We start from the raw sequence: 27,748 nt of genomic DNA on the forward strand, positions 1-27,748 counted from the left end.
GGTGTGGATCTCCTTCTTGAGTGTACGCATCATTTTCCGTAAAATAAATAAAATGTATTGACTGTGTATGGAACAAATGCCTAACACTCCCCTCTGACAAGCCTAAAGCTGTTCGACCACACTACCACAAATAGAGCACTTTGGCATTGTTAAACCAAGCCTGTGTCCACTTATAAGGGATACCTGGACTCTTTACACAGCATACCTCTTTTTGGCATATTATATTAAGAGCCAGCTTCCTACACCATCCATGCGGCGGATCATCTGTCGCGGTTGTCCCTTGCGCTCCCACAGCCGTGCCAGTCTCCCTCTCCCTGGGTTTGCCCATTTCTGTACTCTGTGCTCCGACTAGCAAGGCGGTCACCCCACAGGTTCTCTCTCCAACACTCTGATGCTACGCACTCAGGGAATTAGGGGTTTCAAGACAGACAGTGGCATTCCCCCTGGGGTCGCATGTTCAATACAATCGAGAGCCTCTCTGCCTACAGACTGAGAAAATATTAAGCTCTGGCCAGTAGGTCCCTAGCTCCATCTCACAGTGTCGCCAGGCCAGGTCTACCGCCTCATGTCTCTTACCCTGCAACCTACTCGAGATTGCCACCCCTCTCTGGTGTAGGTGCGCTCAGGGGTGGGCTGCACACTTCTTAGGGTCAGCACTCCCAGCACAATTCTCCTGCCCCCACTTTGTTTTCAGCGTCGTACGTCAATACCGTCTCACTGCCAATGGTCATCTCACTGTGTTCTTCTGGGGCCCCCGCCTGCCATACTCTGGCCTCCTGGGCCTGTTCAACTCTGCAGTTAAGGGCGGGCTCTGGATGTCGATCGCCTCTGCCCCGCTTCATCCACTTGACCGCCGGGGTTTGAGTCATCCACTGTGCTGTTATGTGGCCTCTACCTGCCAGACTGACCTTAGGGCCCGCCCTACTCACTTGTTCCCGGTGGCAGCTGATATCAGTCACAGTCACCTCTTACTAGTCCACAGTAGGCACAGTAAGGGGCAACAGGTCCATCCTCGCAGGGGGTTGCAATGCGGGGCTCGCGCCCATCTCAGCTGGGCTGCTCGCTCCCCCAGTTCACGCCATCGCTCCATGGGGACTTGTGTCCTCTCTACAGCCTTGCCTCGTCTGGTGCCTTGGTGAGGGCACGGCCACCTAGGTCATCGGCATCACGACCAGATCTCGGGACCACTTTCGCACTGTTACTCAGCGCCCTGCTGCTTCAGACACTCCCTGTTCCCGGGCCATGATGGTCTGATTCATGCTTGTTATGCAGCGGGCATGGGTGGATTAAAGGAGACAAACAGTTGGGCCGAAACGATTGACTCACATGTCTGCCATCTTCCAGTAACTTTCACATCCCTCGTTACTGTGGATTTTACTCTTGAAAAATGTAAATTTCAAAGCTTCAATCGACTTACGAACGTCTGCCTTATAAGGTTTAACGTCCCGAGAAGGAGGGCCAGAAGCTTATTAAATGTGATCCTCTGTGCAGTAACTAGGCTGTCATTTTTTTTTTATAAAGCTCAAGTAGAGGTCACCACCAGTATTTAAAATTTGTCAGGAGAGGATTAGCCTCTTAAGTCATTCTCCTCCTTTCCGCCATAGTCATCTCCATAGGCAAGGTATTGAATTGAAAATCTATAAGCGGCCAGATCTTCGGACCTTGGTGAGGGATTTATAATAAGGTTCACTGTTCAAATTTACTGGGGTGAATGTATGACATTGTTCTGCATTCTGTCCATCAACTGTTGTTTTGCATTTGTCGCCCCGAGTGGGACGGGTATGCTCAGACGTGAGTCCCGTGCTCTCCATGCCACTGGAATCAAGCTATCCTGGCTGAAGAGGGGTAAAACCCCGAAACCGGTACTAGGATGCTTGGTTCCAGTTCAGGGAGGACCTGGCTTGGAAGTTCGGGCTGGATTGTTCCCATGAGGCACAGGGTCAAGACTGATTTGCATATGGCTGGGTTCAAACTGGAATGGCATGGTGAGCAAAAAAACGATGGATTTAGGCCCAGATCTCTGTACTGGGGTGAATGTATGACATTGTTCTGCATTCTGTCCATCAACTGTTTTGCACTCTCTACAGTCTTGCCGCGTCTGGTGCCTTGGTGAGGGTACGGCCACCTAGGTCATCGGCATCACAACCAGATCTCGGGACGACTTTCGCATTGTTACTCAGCGACCTGCTGCTTCAGACACTCCCTGTTCCCGGGCCATGATGGTCTGATTCAGGCTTGTTATGCAGCGGGCATGGGAGGATTAAAGGAGACAAACAGTTGGGCCGAAATGATTGACTCACATGTCTGCCATCTTCCAGTAACTTTCACATCCCTCGTTACTGTGGATTTTACTCTTGAAAAATGTAAATTTCAAAGCTTCAATCGACTTACGAACGTCTGCCTTATAAGGTTTAACGTCCCGAGAAGGAGGGCCAGAAGCTTATTAAATGTGATCCTCTGTGCAGTAACTAGGCTGTCATTTTTTTTTTTATAAAGCTCAAGTAGAGGTCACCACCAGTATTTTAAATTGGTCAGGAGATGATTAGCCTCTTAAGTCATTCTCCTCCTTTCCGCCATAGTCATCATCTCCATAGGCAAGGTATTGAATTGAAAATCTATATGCGGCCAGATCTTCGGACCTTGGTGAGGGATTTAATAATAAGGTTCACTGTTCAAACTTACCTTCAAGTGGTTGTTGTCACAAAAGTTGTAGGTCACGGTGTCCTCTCCATAAACAACCGTCATGGGTCTCGGAAGCCTCTGCAAGACTTAAAACCCGAGACCCTGTGAGGAGACAATTTACCTAGTCACTGCTAACGGTGGAGTAATCAGTCAGCAAGAGATCTCCGAATAGCATCAATGAGGCGCAGAATAACAGAAACCGAGATCCGAGCTCTGGCTGATGGCTGGAAGTGGGGCCCTGGTTGGGGCTGCATGGCAACAACTGATGATGCTGGGCTAAAGATTTTCCAGGACAGTTTGAAGCCAGGACAGGTGAAGTATCTGGTGGAAAACGTGACCATCCGAATTAACAGCTAAGGAATGTAACAGGATACTGAAATCCTAGAACGTTGGTAACAATACCTGAAACGCAGTTGCAACACAAGATCACAACCAATTTATTACGCGCTGGTCCGACCCAACAGTTAAGAAAATTAAATTGAGAATAAAGTGGGATTGTTAAACACAAACTTTAAGCATGTGTCTTACGTGTAGGGTGTGTGGTTGGAAGGGTGCAGTTTTTGTTTTCACCCTGTATAAGTAGTGTTTACATGTCGTGAATGATGGCCACCAAGGTGTGGTTATCATGTTATAGAATGCAGCACTTAACAGTGTGATGGATGAAGAAGTGTGAAAGAGGCGCATAGCTTATGGTTTTCAGTAAGCTGACAGCTTCGAACAGCTCTGCAGGTCCCTTTATGATGTTTCATATTATCATACTCCACTTAGCTGGTTACTGCACTGGGATCTCCAGTCAGATATTTTGTTTAAAATGTATGGCCCTGAGCATGCATTGGTTGGAGGAAAAGATAATGGAGCAATCTGCTAAGGTGGACTTTGCTGATATAAACCCATATCCGAGTTGACATTGTGCGATGGCAAAAAGCGGTCACGGTATATTGCTTGTCGGGACCGGCTGTGGTAGACTAAATTAAGGCCCTCCATTGTAATACATCTCTTCAGTTATTCCATGCCTGTTCAGTTGGTGATGAGTGGTGTATTTCTGTAGACTGGTACAGTACTGGGTCATGGACATAACACATAGAAGTTTTGCCTTATGAGTGTGTGTCAAGCAGTATAACCGAATTAATATGCTATCTGTACAGAAAACTATTGTCTGCTATGGTAATAGGAGTCATGTATAGTTTTGCAGTTGTATTTTATTTTTAGTGTTACTGCTCCTATAGAGGCACTAAAGCACTTTACGCCAGGTAGCACCCTGCTTCAGAACCCAAGGTTAGTGGGTTTTATGTGATCAGACTGATGGCAGCACTGGTGAAGGAAAGCCCATGAACAGACACCGAGTTTAAACCTAGAATTTTAGCTTTTGAAAGGAAATATCTCCTCCTGAAAATGAATTTTGTATCCTCATAAAAAAAGTTACTTACCTGTACACAGTGGTTCCCCAGTATTAAGATCTTTCACAGATTAACATGCTTGAATCTTCCCATCGTCAAGGTGGGAGTCCCACAGTTCCTAATTAAGCAGTACTATTAGAGGTACATTAGAAAGCATTGAGAAAGATAGTACAATTGTAAACCAATCTTCATTCATAGAATAGACCCAAACTTCAACTGTACAGCGGCCAGCCTCACAAGTGTGACCAAGAGAATAGTCGTACGAGGCATAATGTGGGAAGCCTAATATGGGGAGGTTGGGCAGGCCGCATGTGAATCTATGAAAGATCTCAATACCGGAGAACCAAAGTGTTCAGGTAAGTAACTTGTTTTTTCTCCAGTATTGAATCTTTCATAGATTCACATGCTTGATCAGTATAGCTAGCAGTAATGAAGTTCAAATTAAAGCAAGTAGACGAAAACACTGCTCAACGATACACATATTTTTAAGGAATAAACAAGTTATGTATACAACCTTTACACAATATAAGAATCAACATAGGCAAAACTATTCTATATATTATCTACTGGCGGTCGCCAGTAGATAGTTATAGTTAGGACCGTGTTTCCATAGGAAATCTGAAAAATCTATTTTGAATAACTTTGGCGCCGGTTGACGAATCCTCGCAAAATTTTCAAAACTAATGGGGCGCTCAGCTCCTACCCTGAAAGTCTCTGGGTGATTCGTCAAGCGGGGGCCGAGAAAAAAGGGGGGTCCCAAAACGCGTTTTCCCCATGCATTTTCCCATAGGACCTTTAGTCGAAGGTACAGCCCGAACGGCTGACCAGAATTACTTTAAATTTGGCAGAGGTAGTCCTCAGGTCAGGGAAGTGCCTTTTGCATATATGGAGTCAATCTGTTCAGTAGTTCCTGAGAAAATTGCATTTAAAAGCACATACATATCTATAGCCGCGCACAGTGCGCGCACCCTAACGTACGCGAGCGTAATTCTGATTGGTGGTTACATGTCAGTCAACGTTCGAATCGGTCGAAATCAGGAAGTGTCGGCCGCCATTTTGTTTGTTGTGGGTGCGAGAGTGAAAAAGAGGTGGCGAACGTGAAAAGGGGGCAGGGTAGAGAGTTCCTGACCCCCTAGCCTTTGTCAGGGGGTCCCTAAAGGACCCCAAAGGGTGAAAAAACATTTTATTTTTTGGGGGAAAAAATCGCGGGGTGCGCACACAGTGAAAAACCATTAAAAAAAATAATAAAAAAAAAAATAGCATTTAAAAAACCGTACAAATTCACTTAAAAAACCATAGGTTTCAGGCACGTTATAGTTAGGTGGACATTTCACTCGTAAAAAACTAATGAAATTCCACCGTTAGTTAGTTCAGATAACTATAACTCGCGCGACCGCCACTCTATCACAAGCATGATGTCATGAGTGATGCCACTGACCATGTCATGAGTGATGAAATATGTGACGTCATGAGCACTGGATTGCGGGCACGCGAGTTATAGTTATCTGAACTAACTATAACGGTGGAATTTCATTGGTTTTTTACAAGTGAAATGTCCACCTAACTATAACATGTGTGAAACCTATGGTTTTTTAAGTGAAAATATATATATATATATATATATATATATATATATATATATATATATATATTCCTGGAATATCTTCGAGCACGGCGAAAGTCACGGCACCAGAGAAGGTAACTGATTTTTAAAAAATTTGTTTATTTACACACCATTGTGCAAACGTGAGCAACAATAGGACGGCCTATATATATATATTAAATCAATCATTATCTCTGCGAACAAGTATCAAAGGTATAGAGAAAAAATATATATCAAAGAAGCTGCACCTTACAGAAACAAATGCCCGAGGACTGTCTGCCCTACTGCAGCATCATTCTTCCATGTCGAGCCCAAGCAGTAGTGCTTGGTGAATGTATGCACATTCAACCATATTGCTGCCCAGCAGATATCTGGAAGCAATACGCCAGCAAACAAGGCTGTAGAAGTTGCCATTTTTTTTCTTGCGGAGTACGCTGCAACCTTTCTGGAAAGCGGTCTTCCAGCCTTTTCTTGGCAAAAAGCAATAGCGGACGATTTCCATCGAGCGATATTGCTCCCTGAGAGCATATCCTTTTCTTGCGAGCGAAAAAGAAATAAGGGCTTGTTCGGTCTTTCTGAAATCCTTTGTTCTATGAATGTAGAACTTTAAGCAATGTTTTACAGCTAGAGACTGCAGAGCCCTTTCCACAGGAGACAAAGTGTTTTTGAAGTATGTTGCCAGGACTATAGGTTTATTTAGGTGAAATGAGGTTGGAACTTTGGGTATAAAGTGTGGGTTTGTTCTTAACACCACCTTGTCTTCCTTAAACTGTAGAAAGGGTTCTGAAACTGTGAAAGCCTGAATTTCACTGACCCTACTGGCAGATGTGAGGGCCAACATGAGTGCAGTTTTCCACAAGATACATTTCAGTCCTGCTTTATGGATCAGCTCAAAGGGTGGCTTCATGAGTTGAGAGAGAACTTTAAGTGCCATGCCACTGCAGGATGTTTTATAGATGGAAAAGACCTGAAAAGGCCTCTCCAACTTCTTTACTATCCTCGTAGACCAAAGAGGAATGTTCCCCTGATTCCCTACGAAACCTGGAAATCGTTGCCAGGTGGACCTTGATGGATGGATGAGTGAGCTAATCCAGACTTTGTCAAAAGGAGATATGGTAACAACTGTTCTGGTGGAGAATGTAAAAGATGCAGACCTTCCTTAATGCACCAATGGCAGAATCTCTTCCATTTTGCTGCATATGCCTTATTTGTGGAACAAGCTCTTGAATGCTGCAGGACTGATTTACATTTCGGCTGGAATATCTAAAAGCTCCGAACTTAGTCGTGAAGTTCCATGCCGATAAACTCTTGACTTTATTTGCGGGTGCAGTATCTGACCGCGGTTCATGGACAACAGATTGGTCAACGGCCAAAAGGGAATGCGTGGAGGGACCGACAGTAGTAGAAGCTCCAATACCAAAACTGTCTCGGCCATGCTGGGGCTAAGAGAATGAGAAGGCATGGTACTTTCTTAATTTTGCGTATTACTCTTGAGATGAAAGCAACCGGTGGAAACGCATACGCGAACATTCCCATCCACTGCTTGTGGAGAGCGATCCGCCATCTGTATTATCTAGCGCCTTTTTTCTGGCGAGGGATATGCCTTCGCTACCTTGGTGTGCAAGACTGCTCCCAGGAATATTCGTGTTTGACTTAGGATGAGAAATGACTTTTCTACATTGGGCTGCAGCCCCAGAGATTTAAAGAGCCGTCAACAAGCAAATGTAGATTCTTTTGCGGAGTGGATCTTGGACCCCTTTACAAGCCCATCGTCCAGGGAGGGAAAGACCTGGTGGCCTTGCCTTCTCAGAAAAGCTGGTACCTGTGCCAAGCACTTTGTGAATACCTTGGGGGCTGAATGAAGGCCGAAAGGGTGGACCTTGAATTGATAACGGCACCCTGCCACCTCGAACCTCAGGAACCGATGATGTTTGTTGTGAACTGGAAGGTGAAAATATGCATCTAAGAGATTGAATTCTCGCTAAGTCCCCTTTGTTTATCAACAAGAGAATCTCTTGCAACAAGACCATTCTGAAAGGCTGTTTTTTGATAAATGTGTTCAGTCGTCTGAGAACCATGACTTGTTTCCATTTTCAACATTTCTTCTTTAGGAGGAAAAAATTTGGAGAAAAAAACCTTTTCCGCGTTGCCGGAAAGGAACTTTCTCTATTGTTCCTTTTTAAAAGAAGTCGAAACTTCATGTTTTAAGATATAGAGATGTTGATGAGCCCTCTTGAAAGGTGGACGACATGGAGGCTTTTGGACAAAGTCCAGGGTGTGACCTTGATGAATAAAGTCGAACGCCCATTTGTCCTTCGTGATGGAGTTCCATTGATGAAAAAATGCGGACAGATTGTGCAGTCTTCATATCTGCGCTAATGCCCTGTAAAGCATCGTCCACGTGCTTTCCAAACAGAATATCCCCGTTAAAGGGCATGTCAAGGATTTTCTATTGAATCTCAGGACGGAAAGATGAATCCTTCAACCAGCCCTGCCTACAGAGAACAGCAGCATATGCCTGAAAGCAATGGAAGACAAGTCCATAGCCGTAACTATTAACTCAGATGATACTCGGGCACCCTCCTGTAAAATGTTTATCAACTCCTTTTTTTCTTGTCCTCTGGGAGATGATCCAGAAGAGAAGCTAGATCTGACCACATCTGGCAGTCGTAGAGCCCCAGAATAGCTAAGGCGTTCGAGGCCTTAATGGACGTATCCGCCATTGCAGCAAAGCGCTTGCCAATACTATCCAGCCTTTTTCCTTCCCCATCAGGGGGAGCTGAGCAAGGGGTGGACGGATTTCTGGAGCGCTGTTGCGCTGCCTGCATAATCACTGAATCCGGCCGAGGATGTCCAATTAAACACGCAGGAGCAGAATAAGGGGCTTTATACGTTTTCTCCATTATCTGCAACACACCAATGTCCGAAGCTGGGTTCCTAATCAGCTTCAACCTCTCCTCCCAGATATAACCAATTATGGGGATGGAGCACACCGATTTTCTAGTAGAGTCCTTAAAATCGTAAAGTAAACATTCAGTCTGAATTGTAAGAAGCAGTAGGTCAAATCTTTTGGAAGCTCCCTCAAACAACCTGCGCAATCCTCCGATATCCCCTGGAGAAGGAGATGGTGACTACGAAGGAGCGATTTAATCATCCCATTCCTTACCAACCATGCCTGGATCCTGAATGAGCTCTCCTTCCTCTGGCTGATCAGGATCACTTTCAATGTAATCATACCTGATATTTACACTACAATGCGCCAGGTCTTTCTTTCTGCGCTGGAGGAGTCGGATGAGTATCAGGTAGTGGTGATGTAACCTGTATCCCCGGGCACCCTGGAGTGAAAGAAACTGGAGCATGACTGTCTGGAAAATGTTTGTAATAATCATTGAGCATATGCCTGAGATCCGTGACCAGAGAAGTTGGTACTAACATGGTATTGCCCCTTATATCTTATTCCTCAAATGTCTCATATGGGTAATGGTCCTGAAAAGAATTATAACGTTGCGGCTGATAAAACTAGAATCCTCATAGGAGACTTGAACACGGTATTCGACGGCGTAGCCGTTGACTATGTCGTAGATTAAGTAGCCACCGAAGTCGTAGACAGGGCCGTCTATTCAGTTGCCGTCATCGATGCAGCCGAAGAAGCGATAGTCGTCACTGTTCTCGTTGACGAAGCAGTCATCACTGTCGTAGCCGGAGAGGTCATCGCCAACACAGCAGTAGAAACTACAGTTGGCGGTGATCTGGATGTAATTCGACGACAGGTCCGCCGACAGTCTTTTTTTTACGACAAAGACTGCTTTTGAGGAGTTACAGGCACAGATGCTGAAGTGAAAGGCTTCTTCGGGGCAGAACTTTGATGGCTGTTTAAGGGCTGCTTTCTCTGCTGGTTACTCAGCCTTCATCTTTTTTGAGTCCGCCTTTAATGAGGTAGAGCTCTCATTTTTACACTTTTGATCAGGTGTGGAGCGACTTGGACCTTCCTCCTCATCAGATCCAGACCTGGTCTTCTTTTGGAGCCATAACAAGAATCTGTCCTCCCTGTCCTTAAGAGTTTTGGCAGAGAAGGTTCTGCAATATTTAAAATCCCTGGCATTATGCTTGAGATATAAGCAGTACGGGCAGTCCTTGTGAGGATCTTCTGAGAATAGTCTTGCCTTCCCACAAGACCTGCAAGGTCTAAAAAGTCTCTTCCTATATCCTTCTGACATCTTGAAAAGGTAGTGAAGGTGAAGATAAAACACAATACCTTGTGCTGAAATCAGTAGAAGTGTTCCAGAGAGGAACAGAGCAGGGTCAAAAGTTCAACTGTAAGAACTGAGCAGAACTCATGGAGACTCCCTCACACATGACTTGTGGGGAGAAATCTGAGGTATGGTGGCTCTGAGGAGGAGATGGGGTCTGAGGCTTGTCTCCAATTGGTTAAAGTTTGGGTCTAGTCTAATGATGTAGATTGGTTTACAAATTTATTATCTTTCTCAATTCTTTCTAATGTACTTCTAATAGTACTCCTTTATTAAGTACCGTGGGACTCCAACCATTACGACGGGGAAGATTCAAGCATGTGAATCTATGAAAGATTAAATACCTTCAGAAAATTGAGCTCCAAGTCTTTTATGGCACACCTGTAGGCCCCTAAAAGACTCTCTTGACTACAAACATAAGCTAATCATAACAGCGAAATTCAGGGAACAGGAAATGTTGACTTTCAAGAGATGAAAGAGAAACCTTCAGTTGTCAGGCAAACACCTGCTAAGTCTTCTATTCCCAGGGTACATGAATCTGCTGCTATGCAGTACGGAACATGCAAGCTATCGGTCTTTTTATTTTATGGAGTTTTATAGAGTGCAAACTTGACCCGAAGGTTTCAGGTATCAGAGCTCTTTATACCAGCACCAGTTGCATTACATGTGGACACATTCATTTTTGATTGCCAAGACTCAAACCCGGTTCCCCAGATTGGAGGTTGACCGCCCTAGCTTCTAAGGCCAACTCCACTCCCCTGTGGAGCACTAGGATTTAATTTTGTGGAGGCGTCAACACATTTTGGGGGGTCCAGGTGTCAAAAGGGCACAGTGCAGGAAACATGGATTTAGCTGGCTTCACAATCGGAAGCAGCATTGGGAAAATACCCATCAAAGGTGAAAATGCACTATTTGCACACAAAAAAAGGTAAAAAGGAAACCATGTAAAAATGCTGATGACTTGCAAAAGGTAACATGAATTTGGACACAGGGAAAAGAAAACACAAGATACCTTCTTGTTTTAATTGGTCATCACCTAGCGTGACTAGGCAAACAGCCTATACCATGTCGCTCCTGCATTCATTATACGCAAAATACAACTCATCCAAAATGCTGCCACAAGGATTCTTCTTTGCCTTCACCCAACAGAATGCATGACCCCCACAGTCCAGCAATCACTCAAATGGCTACCTATAGCTAAAAGGCCAATGTGCAAGGCACTCTGCACGTGCCACAGAGCTGCCTAAGGAAAAGGACCATTATACCTACATGTTAAATTCAAGCAATACAAACCAAACAGAACAATGCGCTTCAGCCTTGCACCACTTTTTAAATCAGTCCATTTTACCATGAGGAATCCATAGCATGCATTGCTTTCTCAGCACAAGCTGCCAAGCTCTGGAACTCACTACGAGCTAGCATTAGAAACAAACACTTCCGAAGGCAGATGAAAACTTGGCTGTTTCCTAGATAAATTTACCAGCTGTAGACAGGCAACAGAGCCCAGAAACCAGTCACACCCTCAAGCGCAATACTATGCTTACAACCCACAAATTGCGAACAACTCAACCAGCAAGCTGATTTTATTATAAAACTATGCAAAAAAAGAGCAGACCTATGGGTCGCAGTGACATCATACAGTTATGTACTTCGATATACAACTGTTATGGCCCACAATAATACCAAAATATACAGCAGTCCGCAACATATTGAAACTTCTACTAATTAAATTCACACAATACATATCTGCTATGAGGGTTGTCCACAAGGGAGTAGCCAGAAAATTAAACTGCCCCCCCACTTGGAACCAAAGCTCTGATGGCAGCAAGCAAGCGAAGCGAGTGAGCTCAACCTCCCTAGAAGAGCTCTGTCTCTTCAATCCGAGCATTAATCTATTCATCCTTTCATCTTTCATCATCCCAAAGATATCTGCCAATTCACATTTACATTCTGTCACCCACTCATTCTCTCATCCATCATTCAGTCTTTCACCATTCCATCCATCCATCGGCTTTTGCATTCATCCACATTTCCATCATCTATGCATGCAATGCATCCATAAATTCATCAAACCATACATTCATTGTTTGATTTACTGATCCACTAATAGACTTTCATCCATCTGTTTATCCTTATGTCCATCCATCCATGAATCCATCCAATTAGATTTCCATTTACAATGCCATTCTTCCCCTAAAACATTCCTTTTACTCTGCCATCCTTTCACCCACCCATCCTTTCAGATTTCCAGTTAGTCTGCTATCCTTTCACTCACTGATCGATCCACCCCTCCATCCTCTAGGATTTCCATTGACAATCATTTAACCCATCCATCCTCGCATATAATCATTTATTCAGCCTAGATTTCCATTTAATATGCCTTCCATCCGCTCAGATTTCCATTTACTCTGCTATCCTTTCACCCGCTGATCAATCGGTCCATCAGTTGTTCCAACCGTTAGGGTTTCCTTTTACTCGGCCATTCTTTCACCCACCCATTTGCCTTCTCTCTCAGATAGGCATCATTTACTCATCCATCATTTTATCCACCTACCATCTCAGATTTCACTTTACTATCCTTTCACCCTCGATCTATCAATCTATCCATCCTGTCTGATTTCCATTAACTCGGACATTTTTTCACCCACCCATTCATCTTTCAATCCATCCATTCTCTCAAATTTCCATGTACTCCCCCATCCTTTCCTACACTCACCCACCCATCGTATTACCCACCCTTTGTAATCCATCCATTCTAATACATCCACCCACTCATCCTTTCAGCCACCCATCCAATCACCCACTCATCCAACCATCCCTTCATCCACTCAAACCCAACAATTCATCCATTAAACCATTCTTCTTTCCTTTTTCTATTAACCCAGCTATCTTTCTATTATCGTTAATTATGAGATTTTATCTGCCAAGTTGCAGATAAGAGAGGCCCATAAAGAACCCTAGCCCAGCTGTAGTTGGTAAAGTGGGAGGTTTCACTACACTCTTGGCTGTCCATCACCAGCACTGTACAGCCAAACACAACATCACCAAATGCAAAGGCATGGAATATCTTAGGAGATCGGTTACACACTACTGGACAGGACAATAATATATTTGAATCACTGCAGATACCAAATATCTATACAATCGGACTGCTTCTTTACATCTCACTCAGACACTCTGATATGGGATAACAAAAACGTCCATCCCTACAGATCTCTCAACTTCTCTCTCCCTCCAACCAGATCTGCTCAGGACCACAACTATAAACAAAATATCAGATCGGACAACCCTGTGCAATAACCAGCTAAGCAGACTATCAAGAAAAAATATAAAACTACCTGCAGAGCTGTTCATAGAGAACAGCACACTGAAAACCATAAAACTGCATCCGTCACTATCGCTTCATCATTTAACACACTACTATACCCTATAATACGATAAACGCACCATGGTGTTCATCACGCACAACATAGAAACACTTTTCAAAATAAGATAACAAAAACATACTTCCAACCACACACATACTCATGTAGGCAAGCACTTTAGCGCCCCACATTAAGCGCTATATAAATGTTGCAATACAATATAAAGAGGACATTCAGTATGGTTGGTGCTTTTTCTATAAACTTATTAAAAATTGGAAACCTGTGAAGGAACACGACTGATACTGGCCTGCACCTAGTGCTTGCCTTTCGACACTGGTGCAAAATCAACATTATTTCTTTAATGTTAGGTTTCTTCGGCAGCATACTATTGACTTTTATTCTTGAATATATTTAGTGCCTCTAACCTTTGTGATGTCTCAGAAGGTTTACAGCTGATGCTATAGAACAATCCATTCCCAATAAATCGCTGTTCTGATAGAAAGTAAATCCAGAGAACCATTTTGGTGTGCTCTGAAACTCACACAACCAACAAAAAAGCTTGACTCTGTCACTGTTTAGCAGGACTAGGTAGTGGGGTTGATGTAAGCAATATGAGACTTACCATTCAGGCCCAAAGTTAAGCGTCTGAGTTTCTCCAGCCATTCTGCTCTTTTATATATTTATAAATATATACTTTTTATAAGATAGATTTTTTTTTTATATTACACTGAAGGAAAACCTGTAAGAAAGAAAGAAATATTGTTAGAAAACAGTGTTCAAAGTTTTGTATCGGAAGACAATTAAGATGTTAAAAAGGCAGGCAGGATACACAAAGAACTTTTAAAAGGGCTATGTGTAACATTCTTCTAACCTTGTCGCTGAGGTAGTATAGAATTATCCCAAGGGGGCTACAAATACTTCAGCAGGGCAGTGCCAAATGCCTTGACAGGGCACACATGTCCCAGCAAGGGTAATGCCCCAACAGTAGCAGCACCTGCAACATGCACAACCATTTTATGACACAAATTAGGGGTAAAAGTGGTGAAATGGGTAACCATAAAGCACCACAAAACCATAGTTACTGATAAACAGAGTGAATTTCAAGGAAAATAGGAGTGATACAATTTAGTTTAATTTTCTCTCTTCTACACATGACACTGCAGGGTGGTTTGAAAGTCAACTTTTCAGAGGGGAAGGAAGAAATGCGAAAACCCACAGCAATTAAATAGGGACAACTGTTTTCAATACAATCTAGCACAGGGCCATTCATTTAGGACTTCAAAAAAGTATTGTATTCCTGTCTTAATTATATAGAGCTTTCCTACACCTTGCCAGGACCAAAGCATCTAAATATTTGTGAATCGGCTGCTCTTTATGCATCATTACATAGCATTTAATAACACTGCCCTGCTCAAGTACACCATTGCAATGCGCCTTTCGGGTGCGAAGTGCTACTACTGTGGTTTAGAAAGTTATCAAACAGAAAGCTCTATTCTGAGAAAATTGAAGAAAGGAAGTGGAGAGACAGGATCAAAAGAAACATAACCGGTATAACAGCACAAACCATTGGCAAACCGCAGCCAGATTACAACTCCATTACAGAGCAAGTAAACAATTTAAAAATAAAACAACAAAAAACTATGTCAAGTGTCTTTTTTATAAGCCCTATCGAAAAATGCAGAAAGTATATACAACTGGCCAAACAAAAAATAAGAAAATGAACATCTGAAGCATTATTGTGTTTACCATAAGCAGAGAAGAGGACTAATACCTTTGCCAGTTTCCTAATTATTGTGCCGATTGTATGCAAGAGCCGTTTAGCAATTTAAACAATGAAAAACAAGCATTGGCAATAGCTTCGGCTTACATATGAACATGCCTTTTCAGTGACTGGTGATTTCGGCACACTGTAAATCATCATACATGCACTATGTTCCTCAAAGTTGTATTAAAGCATCTATTTATCTACGAACACACTCATTTACTCACTCATCAATCTAGAGCAACACACACAAGTAGGAAGGTAGCTCTTTATGCGATATATCAAAAAGTTGATATACCATGTAGAGTCCAGGGGTTCCCTTATGAGTGGACAGGGGTTTACTATGCAAACCCAAAGAACTCTATTAGGGGGTAATGTGGTAGAGCAGCCTTAGGCTTAACACAGAGGAGTGCAAGACATTTGCAAATAGACACAATGATTAATAAATGACAATAGAAGGAGATCCACACCATTTTATAAAAATACCTTTATAAATGATTTGGCATTAAAATAACATCATTCAGGTAAGTAATTTTTTTTAATATAAATTCTTTTCACTTTAAAAAGTGGACTTGCAGTACCAATCTCCAGGAGTCAAAGTGAGTGGTGGGCAAGGTTCAAGGTAGCACCAGCAGTATATCACCAACGGCACGAGGGAGGCCCGGTGCAAGGTGCAAATCAGTGTCAGGAGTCAGGTGTTTCGATGGGGGATCGGCCACAGTAAAGAGAGGCAGCAGGCTATGGCTAGAAAGCCAGTCGGGCTGAACCAGCAAGTGGGCTCAGGCCTTGCAATGCACGAGGACAGGGGTGGGGGTGGGGGGCGACTTTTGTTCCTATTCCCCAAGTCGCAGGGGCGACGTGTGCAGAGGTGTCCTTAGGGGTCGTGTTTTTTCCTTACCGGAGCAGTCACGATTGAGCGGGCCAAGGTGCAGAGGCTGCAGGCGATGTCGGGGAGTCCAAGAGGGGTGAAACCACGATGGGCTCTAGCTCTGGCGGGCTGGGGGACCTTGTTGACACCGGTGGCCCATTTCAACCCGGGCAGGAGGCGACGGGTGCAGTGGCTACTTTGGGTGTTGGGTTTTGACAGTTCGAGGCCTCAGAGTCTTGTCTTTTGGAGTTTCTTCAGAACAGGTCTGCTGGTCACGGGTGGCCTCGAGTCTTTTTCGAAGGCAGACAGTCCTCCCAAGATTCTAGAGTCACAGCTGCAGGTCGAGACGACTTTTGCAAAAAGAACTATTGATGGACAGAATGCAGAACAATGTCATACATTCACCCCAGTACAGAGATCTGGGCCTAAATCCATCGTTTTTTTTGCTCACCATGCCATTCCAGTTTGGACCCAGCCATATGCAAATCAGTCTTGACCCTGTGCCCAATGGGAACAGTCCAGGCCGAACTGCCAGGCCAGGTCCTCCCTGGACTGGAAACAAGCATCCTAGGACTGGTTTCGGGGTTTCACCCCTCTTCAGCCAGGATAGCTTGATTCCAGTGGCATGGAAAGCACGGGACTCACGTCTGAGCATACCAGTCCCACTCGGGGTGACAAATGCAAAAAGAACTATTGATGGACAGAATGCAGAACAATGTCATACATTCACCCCAGTACAGAGATCTGGGCCTAAAGCCATCGTTTTTTTGCTCACCATGCCATTCCAGTTTGGACCAAGCCATATGCAAATCAGTCTTGGCAGTTCGGGCTGGACTGTTCCCATGAGGCACAGGGTCAGGCTGATTTGCATATGGCCATGTCTGAACTGGGGTGGTGGAGTGAGTTAAAGAATGATGATGGATTAAACCCAGATCTGTTGACAGGGGGTGAGTGTTTGATTTGCTCAAACGCTTCGTCCGTCATCCCCTTTGGTATCGTCGAGACGACTTTGACGCAGTTAATAATGAAGGATGCAGACAGGCTGGCAGGGTTGGTACCAGGTCAGCTGCTGCTTCTCTCTTCCCAGCTCTTTGGTGCACTCTCTTCGTAAGTCATCAGGATCTGCTTCTCTGGTGCCAGTGGCTCCCCTAAATACTGAATTTAGGGGGAGTGTAGGGTAGTTGCCAATGGCCTACTGACCCTTGGGGGTCACTACGCCGCCTATATGACCACTTCCTCTGGGCATAACCCTGTCCCAGAATTCCCAATTATGCGATCACAGATGGCTACTTCTAAAAATGTGTCCACCTTACAGGAGCCCACCTTAGGGGTGGTACTAGCAAGGGGGTGGTACTAGCAAGGAGGTGGCACGCCTACCAGACTAGCTAATTTCCCCACCTGTCTGGTACCAGGCAAAATGTGGCCGTGACCATGTCAACAAGCATTTGCAGTGCAATAGGTCTCGCATTTACGCGAGTTTAATCTATTGGCATTGTAAATGACAATACTTTTTATTATGTTTCAAAAACCAAAACATAAATAAAAGGCATTTTACTTTGACAATGCCAATAGCTCAAACTCCCGTAAACGCGAGACCTGTTGCATTGCAAATGCTTGTTTTCTGATCTGCAGATGCTAAATTGTAGCACTTTTTTCCTTTTCCCGCTTAAAGAGCCGGCTCACATTTGACCGCTCTCCAGGTATGAAGATTGATTTCATGCTTGTGGATTCACAATTGCACACAAGGCAGGCTGCATGGAGGTACAGAAGGGCACGCACGCTGCCGTGCTTCCTCTCCGGTTGCAGTGCTACAGTACTGTGTCACAGTCACCTTCTGAGCAGCAGCGCAATCCATCCTCAACAAAGCGTCAGATGTATACAGTGCCGCGGTCGATACAGGCCAGGACCACCAAAATAACAGCATCGAATACATGTTACAGTTCAAGCAATGGCACGAGCCGGTGACTCCGCCAAGCTATAAAACCTTGAAATAGTCTGTGCGCAGTTGAAAAATCAGAAGTCATAAATCAGTTTTCCTCTTGGAAGACTGCCAGCGCTTTCTTCAGCGCTGCCTAGCAAAGAGAAGTTTCGGAAGACCATGCTGATGGGTCGGGACGTCCATCGAAGATTTATTCGCATGGATTTAGCGCTCTAAATATTCTTCATTAAATGATGGCGCATGCGTCTCGCGCTCGGAGGCACGGGCAGATTATACTAAATCATGTATGAGAGAAATTTGCTTGACTGCAAGCTCTTGTCTGCATCAGCACCACTGTCCTTCAAACAGGCGCATGGAGTGGAAACATCTGCATGTGTGGGGTGCCTGGGAGCGCACATGGACGTCTGGACCTACCCTCAGAATATGTACAGTAAAGCAGGGTAAAGGACCGGCAGAAAATACCAATGAGGCCGTCTCCTGGGTTCATGTGGCAACCAGCGGTCAGTGGGCGAGTATTCTATGTAGGTCCTGTTGTTAACCACTGGTGAACTCCAAACAGGCTAGTCACAAGACTCCCTTTAGGTAATTGACTCTCTCCCAGGGTGGGGAGGGAGGGCATTCACTTACCCCAAGAGGAGAAGCAGTTTCAAGACTCAGAGCGACTGATTCACCTCAATAACATCAATGTCCCCTCAGCGAAGCACTTTATAAAAAGAAAGGACTTTTACTAACATGTAAGTAAATAGTACATTTGAAGTGAAGGTAATGTTATGTTGTGTGCAATCGAAATTCGTTATTGTTACATTTGACTGTGAGTTGTTCCTTTATGCCCCTTTCACGGATGATCACTTGCATCGCTCTGAAGTGAAGGAGTGTGCATTATCTGCCCACTTCAGTAATTCTGGGGGGCTAAGTGCAGACCTATGGCAACGCAAACCTCAAGGAACTGTGGGGTACTTGTATCGTTCAAAGGGGCTCTGAACGCATCCTGTGGCACCTTCGACTTCTTATTCACTCTTGCATGTTCGGTAAACAGCGGTCCCTCTAAGCTCTCTAGAACGGATTTTGAGAGGGCAAGTATTGTTAAATGTCAGAATTCTGGAAATTGTATTTTATAAAATGTTTAACCAGTTAAACACACTGGTCTTCGCATCCAGCATCCTGTACAGCTTTAACATCAGCATGCAGCCTCACAAGTCACATCCAATACTGTGTCAGTCCTTTGTTTTCGGTATTTTAATCACATTCATCTACTTTGTTTGTGTAATGCCGTTTACAACACCTAATCTGTTTTATAAGCAACATTTTGTTTTTTAAAACAAATATTGCATAAAAGAGTAAATGCTGAACTCTGTCAGTAGTCTAAATTTTAATTGACGAATGTCTTCCAAATACAGAGTGAATGAATTCTCTGAATCTTTATTAATTCTTTTACTCGTGTGACATGCAGTTTGTATTTACTCGTGCACGTGCTTTTCCTAGGTCTGTTTCCAAACCCCCTTCAAGAGGTCTCTCGCTGCGAGAGCAGTGCTGCACACTGCAACGCTAGGCACGAGACCTAAAAAGGGGCACTTTCCTACAACACACAAATCTAGCAAGCATATGCAAGATTTATTCCTTTAAATTGAAGTACAAAAAAATAATGCTGCGGTCTAAACTGTATATGCTTGCAAAATGAGTACAAATTAAACAAGTACCAATGTTTATAAATTCCAACATGGTCACACAGTTTAGAAACCATTTTGAAATGGTAAAACATTTATGCATTATGGAAAATACCATTCCAACATGTCTCCCATTTCAGAAGCAGTGGCCGTACCAGCCTATTGCGTAGATTTTATTGCCTTTAACATACGTTTGTCATAATAAATAAGACAGACCTACAGCGTCAGTTATAACTTTTCAGAATATATAGATCAGATCTATGGACCCTCGGGCAGAAAGAACTATTCCAAATGAACCAAAAAAGGTTTTAGCCTTTATCATTGCCATTTCACCATAACCAACTCAGCACTGCTGAATTGAGCAGAACCATTTCCACAACACAACAATTAAGAACAGTCTTAAAACTAAAAATATGTAAAAGAAATTAGGGTTGATAAAATCATGTATACAAGCCCTTGTAAGTGGGCCTAACTCGGATTCAAATATTCTACACCCAGGGTTTGCCATTAGCCACAATAACTACTTTATGTATACTATTTGCAGCATCTGCTTTTTCACAAGACAACTTTCGGACAAAGTCACAAAATTACAAATAAGTGCAAAATTAAAATGGCACAATACTATGAGCGCCTTTGAAAAGTAGTCTGTAAGATTGCATGTAACAAAATTCCTACCCACAGACTTTAAAACAGTGAAACAGTTCATCCTTGAAGGAACATTATGTTTGAGATATGGTTTTCACAAAAAAAAGAGTCTGGCGTACTGCACTACATTTGTAGACAAGGGTGCTCCATTACTTAACAGAACATGGGGTAAAATACAGTATTTTGAAGGAACAATGGTGTAGGAAGCTGGCTCTGTATATACTACAGAGCTAGGATTTTTTTTTTCTTCAAACAGACTTTATTGGTATTTTCAATTCCGTCTAGACATTCACAATACAAATCTTATTCTCATGTTTCTGGTAATAGTATTTTATTCAAAGGCTACTTAGCTAGAATACATCTATTTTATCTGCTTATTGTATACCTTGTTATTCTACAAGCATATCTGAGGACTTCAGTCTCATGAGAGTATTGTCCTCGTATGATGCTTCAATGTCTTTCCCCCCCAACTTCCACAACAATCTCCCCGCGCTGCTGTAAACTAGGAAACCTATCGTCTCATGCCGTGTTCCGGTCCAGGGAGGACCTGGCTTGGCAGTTCGGGCTGGACTGTTCCCATGAGGCACAGGGCCAAGACTGATTTGCATATGGCCAGGTCTAAACTGGGGTGGCATGGTGAGCAAAAGAATGATGGATTTAACCCAGATCTCTTGACTGGGGGTGAATGTTTTGATTTGTTTTGCATTCCGTCCATCAATTGTGTGTCTGTATATAGTATACCAAAATGAGGTATAGTATGCACATAGTCCAGTGGGATCCCAAAGGTAGACAGAGGTACAAGTAGATAGCACCTTACACTATGTGTGGTAGTGTGGGCGAGCAGTAAAGCTTTATCGGAGGGTAGTGTTAAGCATTTGTTGTAAACACTCAGGCAGCAAATGATGCCACACACTCAAAGACTGAACTAAGACCAATTTGTTAGTGTCAAAAATAATAAGTTATTTTATTTCTATAACCAAGCCAAGCCTAGTGCAGGTAAGTGAAATAAATGATTTGCAAAATCTTATGCAATGTTTTACAATTGAATGCAAGTTCAAATGCAGTTGATTGAATTACAGGTAAGTCAATGTTTCTAAATTACTTTTCAGTTAATGTACAGATTACTTTTTAGATCACTTTTTAAGCTCCTTTTTCTACTCCGTGTGATATGCCTAGATATCACACTGAGACATTTCCTAGCGAAAAGGTAAATCAGTTTTGGTACATTTGCAGTTTTTCCAATGTTTCATACAAACCAACTCCACACTTGAAACAATTTGAGAAAAGCAATCAATGCAGTCCTATGGTAGGAAATTGTGTTATCGGTTTACAGGTAAGTAGTTGCTTGTGGGAGTTTTCTAGGGTTAGAACAAGGGTTCCTCCATTGTTGAGGATGCACTCTCAGAACACCCTCAACAACACTATTCAATGGGGGATAGGGGCCTCCGGTTGGTGGCTTCTCACAAGCAGGCACAAGGTTATGGGAGCAAAGCTCCTAGTGTTAGGATCAGGGCACAGGGGGATCCGAGTTAGCACACAAGGTGCACCCGCAGAGGCGTAGGGGTGGCTGGGTTCAGGGTGCTGTTTTGGCGTCGGGTGCCCTGTTTTCAATGGGAGTTGCCGATTTTGGCTGCAGGCTTGGTCTAGGACGGTGGTACTCCTAGTGGAAGCAAGGTGGAAGAGCATGAGCTAGAAAAGGGCAAAGCTAAATAAAGAGAGAAATATAGGGGAAAAGAGCCGGACATGCACTTCCCTGGAGTGGTAAACACAAATGGTAAAGAAATAAAAGCAAAGTTGTTCGCTGATAATCAGCATTTCAAGGAAACAACTCAATCAGGGTAAAGCCAAATTCCTCTAGGAGTGGGACCAGCACAAGAATAGAGAGAAAAGACTTAAAATAAGGATCTGACAATGGAATGGACAAAAAGCCTTGCAATCATGAGCAGGGGCTGAACCAAAGCCCACTCTATGTAATATTGTATTCAAAGCTGTGAAAGACTTCTGAAGCAGTCTATAGTGAGCCCACAAAAATGACCAGAACAGTCAGCTACACGGATAGTGCCTATGGGTAGTAGATTCAGGGTGTGTGATGGCAGTGTGGTAGCGTGGATATGAAGGGGTCTACCTTGTAGGATGCTATGGCACCGGAACTGCAGCCAACAAAAAAGTCACCTGTCATATTACTAATTTCTAAAAACCACAAAATACTTCAATGCATGGTAACAATGATTTGTCATGTATTTAAAGCTAGTCTTATATGATCGCATATCACAGATGAAGATACAGTAAGTAACATTAATATTTGACATGCAGCATTACTATTGACAAAAAGAAACCCTTACACATCAGGGAGAAAGGATGAAGTAAACGGTGAAAGAGGGATGGTCTTCATCACCATGGCAGTTTGTCATATTTGTATTGCTTCAGCACAGCTAGATCTCTATCCCCCGTCCTTCCAGCAAAGGCAAGGGTGTTTCTCAGAGTCCGCACTATAAGAGCGTAAAGGAGGGAAGGCCAGGTGGAAGGTGAAAACAATCTGGGGGGCTCTCTCAGACTGGCCTCAGTGGTCATGGAGTTTGCTCCAGGAATAAAAAGTAAACTCTTGGAGTCCTCTTGACTTTCTTCAGTTTTTGGTCCTTGCCTTTCTGCCATTCCGTTAGCAAGACATTGCAGGCTATTGAGGAGTAAAGGGTGGGCCAAAAGTAATCCTGTGATGGAATTGGGGTGAAAGTGTGTATGAAGCTATGCAATGCCTCTTAAGATTGTTATTGCCTGCTAATAAAAATGTATTATCAGAATGCGCTCTTAGTAGTTAAATCTGCTTTTGAAATACAGCATTGTCGCATTGTCTAATAATGTTTTATGTACTCTGGCCATAGGTAACGGGTGCAGTGGTGGTTCCAGGCATCGGGTTTCTTTGTCCTAAACAGGCTCAGAGTCGGTCTTGGGAGTTTCTTTTGAACAGAGCTGCTGTTCTCAGGAACATAACACAACGTGGATTTGTGAAGCGCACGTTCACCCCTAACGGAGTATCTTGGCACTGAATAACAGATGTTTATTGTTGTATGGATTTTATCAACCTCAGAAGGATGAAAGGCTGAGAGGACCCGCTGGGATTTGAACCTGTGATCATGAGGTCGAACACAGGCCCCTGCAGTGGATGTATTAGACCACTGAGCCACCAGATCCAGTCTTTGTTGAAGGCAGTCGGTCCTCCCAGGGATCTCGAGGTTGCTGGCTGCAGGATAAGGTGATTTTTGGCGCAGAATCTCTGGATACTGCAGACGGGACGGTAGGGCTAGGGCCAAGTCAGTTCTTCTCTGCAGTCTCCTCTGCTGGGCGTCTGCTTTCATCCTTTGTATATTGCGGGAATCTGCCTTCTTAGTTCAGGGCTGCCCCCTAAATACTGTATTTAGGGGGCGTGTCAGCGGTCTCGTGGTCAGCAGCCAATGGGCTACTGACCTTAGGGTGAGTACAACCTTGGTGTGCTCAACCCATGTGGGGGAGTGGGCACAATCCCTAATCCTGATTGGAGTGTGCCTGCTATCTGCAAGAGGGCTTGCACTGAAGAGTGGGCTTCACCTCGCCTCCCCCACCTGAGCGATGCAGTTGGCAGAGGTGGGCACACCTTCTCTGCTGCTCTAATTGTTCCCGCCTGTCTTCCCGCCGAAAAGGAGGGGAAGACAGGGAGGAAGGTGGTCGGCTCCTGATAGCAGGAGATGCTGGAGGTCACATTAAAAAGGGGGCACAGCCTTTGAAGCTCCCCTACCACAGATGGCTCTTCCTGACCTGGGGGGTAGTGTGACTACCTCCGTCCCAGGAAAGGCTTTGTTTCTGGGCTAAGGGAGCGAAGGCTACCACCTCAGGGGTCCAGAAACATGTCTCGTTTTGGCAGGATGGTGTGTACCAGTCAGGGAACCCACCAGAAGCTGGTCGTTTTTCAGAAGGCATCTCTAAGATGCCCTTAGAGAGCATTTTTCATTAAATCCCACACTGGCATCAGTGTGGATTTAATGTGCTGAGAAGTTTGATACCAAACTTCTCAGTTTTCAGTAAAGCCATTACGGTGCTGTTCAGTTCCTAACGAAAAACTCCCAGCACCATATACTCTTAATGGCATTACTGTATTTAAAATGTCTAAGAATTGGTCTAGACACTGTAGGGGTACAGGGCTCATGCATCTATACACTCACGACTGGTATAGTGCTAACCTATGCAAGGGCAGGGGGTTGCAGGCATGGCACATGCAGACTTCACTTTGTTCTACACCAAAACACGCATCCTGCAATAGTAGTATGGGTGTAAAGGTATAGGGCCTCTAAGGGTGGCACAATAAGTGCTACAGCCCTTAGAGGCTTTCCCTGGCCACAGTGCCCTTGGTACAGATTGCACCGTTTACAAGGGACTGACATGTGACAGAGGTGCCAATTGGGGGTACATGGTACAGTTTGGGTAAAGAACACAGGACCTGGGAACCTGATTGGCAGGGACCCAGGGCACATAAGTCAAAGTGCATCAGTAGTCTGGCAAAAAGTGGGGGGAAGGGTGGGGTTAGTGCAACAGAAACCCGGCTTCCTACAAATGGTTCACTGGGATATTAATATTTTTTTATAAAGTGAAAAGGTCTTCTGTAATACGAAGACAACAAACCGAACCAACTATTTTGTACCAAGGCATATAAAACAGGTTGAATAGCGAGAGAATCTCTTACAGTTAAATTTATTTATTGCATCATGTAAGCAGTTTAATTCTCATCAAAGGAGGAGATCTGATGCTCATGCTGTAAGTGAGAAAAGAGGTGCAGTACAGGGTGCTAAACTTAAACCCACGTGCATCACTATTAAAAAGACATATGACTCCCGTCTTCACAAATATTTCAATGTCATTGGAATCTATACAAGACTGGTGTCAACGGCGTTTCGATTGACTGAGGTAAATATCAGGGCGATAGCACCCAGTATCTGATAAAGTGATGAATAAATCAAGTATGGGGGTTCATCAATAATTGGGAACTACAATTAGGGCTGATGTATATGGCCTTGTGAAGAAACAATGGTTTTCACAGGAAATTCCACCCGATTAATCATGGAGGGAATCACGGTAAGTACTATACGGCCAGTAGAGACGTACTGTAGCAGCCAAGCAAGTGAACATGGAGTCCCAAACAAGTGGAAATTCAAATTGGCATTCACTGACACTTGAAGGTAAAAATATTGGTAGTGCCAGAATGCATGGATCCTAGCGGGTCACTTGACGCAAGACTGAAGTGGCGGAGAGGGCGGAGCTTGCTTGACCCCAAGATGACCATGCTCTGAGGTAGCTCTGTGAGCCTCGAAATTTATCCTCCATGATCCTGCTTCTCTCCTCAAGTACCGTACTTCCTTACCCCTTCAATGGCCTCGTGAATGCTTCTGGCATAGCTGGTAGCCGAAACCCCGGAGCAAAAAGACGCATCTGAGACCTGCGGTGGGCGACGTGGCTCCGCCTTGGTCTACATCATGGCGTGGGGGCCAGCTCGATTTGTTTGTGGAGGCGGTGGGGAGCGCACTTCCTGGGGTGATAAGGTGGCGGCGGCCCGGGGAATGTCCACTTACCACAGATCCTGCACGCACAGATAAGTGGCGCGGGCGCCTGTGTGACTTCTGCGGTGGAAACTGCAGACTGAGCTGCTTCGGGAGGGAAGCCGGATTGGGGGCGTGCGAGTGCTCTCCCGTCACCGCGGGGTGGCGAGGCAACTGGAGACACTGGACGGCAACGATCGGCAGTGAGTCCCCGCCGGAAAGCGTGATCCCTAAAGTGGAAGTAGAGTGGAAAGCTCTGCCCTGTAACGGTTCGGGAGCTTAGTGACTCGCACCCTGCTGGGGGGCCCATTTTACAGCGCACCAGCTGGGCGCAATCAGTGAGAGCCGGAGGTGGCGTAAGACTAAATGCTAATGAAGCCCACAGATCAACCTCAGAGTGATAGGGAAGCGCAGTACCTCTGAAAGGCCTGCCCTGAGTGATACGTGGTGCGAGGAGGTCCCCAGTCGCAGTTGGATTAAGGTGAGGCCGGAGGCTGCAGCAGGAGCAAAGTGTGAAAAACAAACTCCTCATTAACCGTCAGATAGCGCATACTGCTCACCATGAACATGCAAGATCATACAGGCCCATAGGGAGGCGCGACGCTTACCTCTGCTGCTCCATGAAGAGGGCCCGACAGGTGAGCTTAAGTCAAAGACTGGAAGAAGGTGCTGGAAATACCCGCCGTAGCAAATTAATACTACAGTAGCATTGGTTGTGGACTTCACTCGGTGCCTGCAGCAGTCTGGCAGTGCAGGGATCTCTCAATCACGGGTGCAGACCAGTGCAATATTCTCAGTAGAAGCACACAAGCTGGCGGAGGAGAAGCAACAAAGGGCCCTCGATTCCACTGCCAGGGAGGACATGGGGCAGACGGACAAATCCCAGTCTAGACTCCACTTCGAGCCACAAAAAACGCCCAGGCAGCACTACTTGGAGAAAAAAGTCCTGGGGTCGGAGATATGGGACACTGCGGCGGACTCGGACCTAAATAAAGCAGATTATGACAGCAATGCAGCCTAGTTAGGCTGTCCAGTTTTAGGTTTAAACCTATAATAACTGATAAAACCCCACCGGAAGGGAAATAGCCCTCACCAGTGTAAACATATAAACACTGAAAAAACACCTGCACAACCACAAACTAAATGCCATTCAAATATAGGAAAAGGAGAGTGAAAGTCATTTTTAGGTCTCGCCTACGCAGCACACATGCGCTGCATAGCAGGACCTTTAGCCGTCGTTCTGCTCTTTTCAAAGCACATACTCGTGCTTGTGGCGGCATCCACCTTGCGGGAACGCGCAAGGGCGCGCCACAAGCACGAGTATGTGCTTCCAAAAAGAGCAGACTGCGCGCGTACCACTCCCGGGCTCACCTTCTGCTCCCCCTCGCGCGCGCTCCCAGGACACTACTGACGCAAACTACAAGCAGAACTTGGATTTGCGTCTCTCTCTCTCTCGTCCTCTCCCTCCCTCCCTCTCCCTCTCTCGTTCTCCCTCCCTCCCTCCCTCTCTCGTGTTCTCCCTCCCTCCCTCCCTCTCGTGTTCTCCCTCCCTCCCTCCCTCTCGTGTTCTCCCTCCCTCCCTCCCTCCCTCTCGTGTTCTCCCTCCCTCCCTCCCTCTCGTGTTCTCCCTCCCTCCCTCCCTCTCGTGTTCTCTCTCCCTCCCTCCCTCTCGTGTTCTCTCTCCCTCTCGTTCTCTCGTTCTCTCCCTCGTTCTCTCGTTCTCTCCCTCTCTCTCTCGTTCTCTCCCTCTCTCCCTCTCTCTCCCTCTCTCTCTCGTTCTCTCCCTCTCTCTCTCGTTCTCTCCCTCGTTCTCTCCCTCCCTCTCCCTCGTTCTCTCCCTCTCTCGTTCTCTCCCTCTCCCTCCCTCTCTCCCTCGTTCTCTCCCTCTCTCTCCCTCGTTCTCTCCCTCTCTCTCCCTCGTTCTCCCTCGTTCTCCCTCGTTCTCCCTCGTTCTCCCCCTCTCCCTCTCTCCCTCTCTCTCGTTCTCTCCCTCCCTCTCTCTCTCGTTCTCT

General features: G+C 45.0%; 1 protein-coding gene across 3 annotated transcripts in view; it reads right to left on the bottom strand.

Moving 5' to 3' along the window:
* The window catches only part of GIGYF2 (GRB10 interacting GYF protein 2), a 1,663,629-nt gene that overhangs the window by 1,527,259 nt on the left and 108,622 nt on the right, over positions 1-27,748 (bottom strand). For all 3 annotated transcript variants that reach the window (XM_085634698.1, XM_085634699.1, XM_085634697.1), the window contains exon 2: positions 13,920-14,036. In XM_085634698.1, coding sequence (XP_085490824.1) covers positions 13,920-13,960 — 41 coding nt within the window. In that variant the 5' untranslated portion in view covers positions 13,961-14,036. The remainder of the gene's footprint in view (positions 1-13,919; positions 14,037-27,748) is intronic.

This window comes from Triturus cristatus, chromosome 11 (assembly GCF_964204655.1).
Source record: "Triturus cristatus chromosome 11, aTriCri1.1, whole genome shotgun sequence".
NCBI lineage: Eukaryota > Metazoa > Chordata > Amphibia > Caudata > Salamandridae > Triturus > Triturus cristatus.